We start from the raw sequence: 2,110 nt of genomic DNA on the forward strand, positions 1-2,110 counted from the left end.
GTGGGGCTTGAGATGCTCCCGTTGGGTCTTGGGATGGTCCTGATGGGTCTTGAGATGGTCCCCTTGGGTTTTGAGATGGTCCCGTTGGGTCTTGAGATGGTCCCATTGACCCAGTTGGGCTTTGGGATGGTCCCATTGGGTCTTGAGTTGGTCCCGTTGGGTCTTGAGATGGTCCCGTTGGGTCTTGAGATGGTCCCATTGACCCAGTTGGGCTTTGGGATGGTCCCATTGGGTCTTGAGATGGTCCCCTTGGGTTTTGAGATGGTCCCGTTGGGTCTTGAGATGGTCCCGTTGGGTCTTGAGATGGTCCCGTTGGGTCTTGAGATGGTCCCGTTGGGTCTTGAGATGGTCCCATTGGGTCTTGAGTTGGTCCCATTGGGTTTTGAGATGGTCCCGTTGGGTCTTGAGATGGTCCCGTTGGGTCTTGAGTGGATCCCATTGGTCCCACTGGGTCTTGAGTTGGTCCCGTTGGGTTTTGAGTGGGTCTTGTTGGGTTTTGAGATGGTCCCGTTGGGTCTTGAGTTGGTCCCGTTGACCCAATTGGGCTTTGGGATGGTCCCGTTGGGTCTTGAGATGGTCCCATTAGGTCTTGAGATGGTCCCGTTGGGTTTTGAGTGGATCCCATTGGTCCCGTTGGGTCTTGAGATGGTCCCGTTGGGTCTTGAGATGGTCCCATTGACCCAGTTGGGCTTTGGGTTGGTCCCGTTGGGTCTTGAGATGGTCCCGTTGGGTTTTGAGATGGTTCTGTTGGGTTTTGAGTGGGTCTCGTTGGTCCCGTTGGGTCTTGAGATGGTCCCGTTGGGTCTTGAGATGGTTCCATTGGGTTTTGAATGGGTCTCGTTGGGTTTTGTGATGGTCCCGTTGGGTTTTGAGATGGTCCCGTTGGGTCTTGAGATGGTCCCGTTGGGTTTTAAGATGGTCCCGTTGGGTCTTGAGTGGATCCCGTTGGTCCCGTTGGGTCTTGAGATGGTCCCGTTGGCCTTTGGCTTGGTCCCATTGACCCCCACGTTGACCCCATTGACCCCATTGGGTCTCAGCTTGACCCCGTCGACCCCCACGTTGACCCCCTTGACCCCCCACTGCCCGTCGAGTTGACCATCTAGATCCCACCAACCATTGCATTGACCCCACTGGACCTTCAGTTGACCCCATTGGATCTTCAATTGACCCCACTGGACCTTCAGTTGACCCCACTGGACCTTCAGTTGACCCCATTGGACCTTCAGTTGACCCCGGCCATCCCATTGGCCGTTGGGTTGACCCCTCCCTCCCTCCCCTTCCAGTTCAACAGCTTCGAGCAGCTCTGCATCAACTTCACCAACGAGAAGCTCCAGCAGTTCTTCAACCACCACATGTTCGTGCTGGAGCAGGAGGAGTACAAGAAGGAGGGCATCGAGTGGGAGTTCATCGACTTCGGCATGGACCTCCAGGCCTGCATCGACCTCATCGAGAAGGTACCGTCCCCCCCCGACACCCCCAGGAGGTCCCACGGACCTCCTGGAGAAGTTCCTGTTGGGTTTCATCTCAACTGGAAGCTCCTGGAGAAGTTCCTGTTGGGTTTCACCTCAACTGGAAGCTCCAGGAGAAGCCTCAGTTGAGGTTTACCTCATCCAGAGCTGCTGGAGAAGCTCCAGTTGGGCTCAACCTCAACTGGAAGCTCCTGAAGAAGCTTCAGGAGAAGCTCCAGGCTCCTGGAGAAGCTCCAGTTGAGCTTCAACTGAACTGGAAGCTCCTGGAGAAGCTCCAGTTGGGCTCAACCTCAACTGGAAGCTCCTGAAGAAGCTCCAGGAGAAGCTCCAGGCTCCTGGAGAAGCTCCAGTTGGGCTCAACCTCAACTGGAAGCTCCTGGAGAAGCTCCAGTTGGGCTTCACCTCAACCAGGGCTTCTGGAGAAGCTCCTGGAGAAGCCTCAGTTGAGGTTCACCTTGTCCAGTCCTCCTGGAGAAGCTCCTGTTGAGCTTCAACTCAACTGGAAGCTCTTGGAGAAGCTCCAGTTGAACTTCAACTCAACTGGAAGCTCCTGGAGAAATCCCAGGCTCCTGGAGAAGCTCTGGTTGGGTTTCAACTCAACTGGAAGCTCCTGGAGAAGCTCCAGATGGGCTCAGCCTCAA

The 2,110-nt window shown here is 55.5% G+C and overlaps 1 protein-coding gene across 1 annotated transcript in view; it reads left to right on the plus strand.

Moving 5' to 3' along the window:
- Positions 1 to 2,110, plus strand: part of LOC106900094 (myosin-7-like) — a gene marked incomplete at its 3' end in the record, with an annotated part of 6,879 nt that overhangs the window by 1,373 nt on the left and 3,396 nt on the right. The window contains exon 4 of the mRNA XM_014962081.1: positions 1,284 to 1,454. Coding sequence (XP_014817567.1) covers positions 1,284 to 1,454 — 171 coding nt within the window. The remainder of the gene's footprint in view (positions 1 to 1,283; positions 1,455 to 2,110) is intronic.

Source organism: Calidris pugnax, unplaced genomic scaffold (genome assembly GCF_001431845.1).
Source record: "Calidris pugnax isolate Ruff unplaced genomic scaffold, ASM143184v1 scaffold1257, whole genome shotgun sequence".
NCBI lineage: Eukaryota > Metazoa > Chordata > Aves > Charadriiformes > Scolopacidae > Calidris > Calidris pugnax.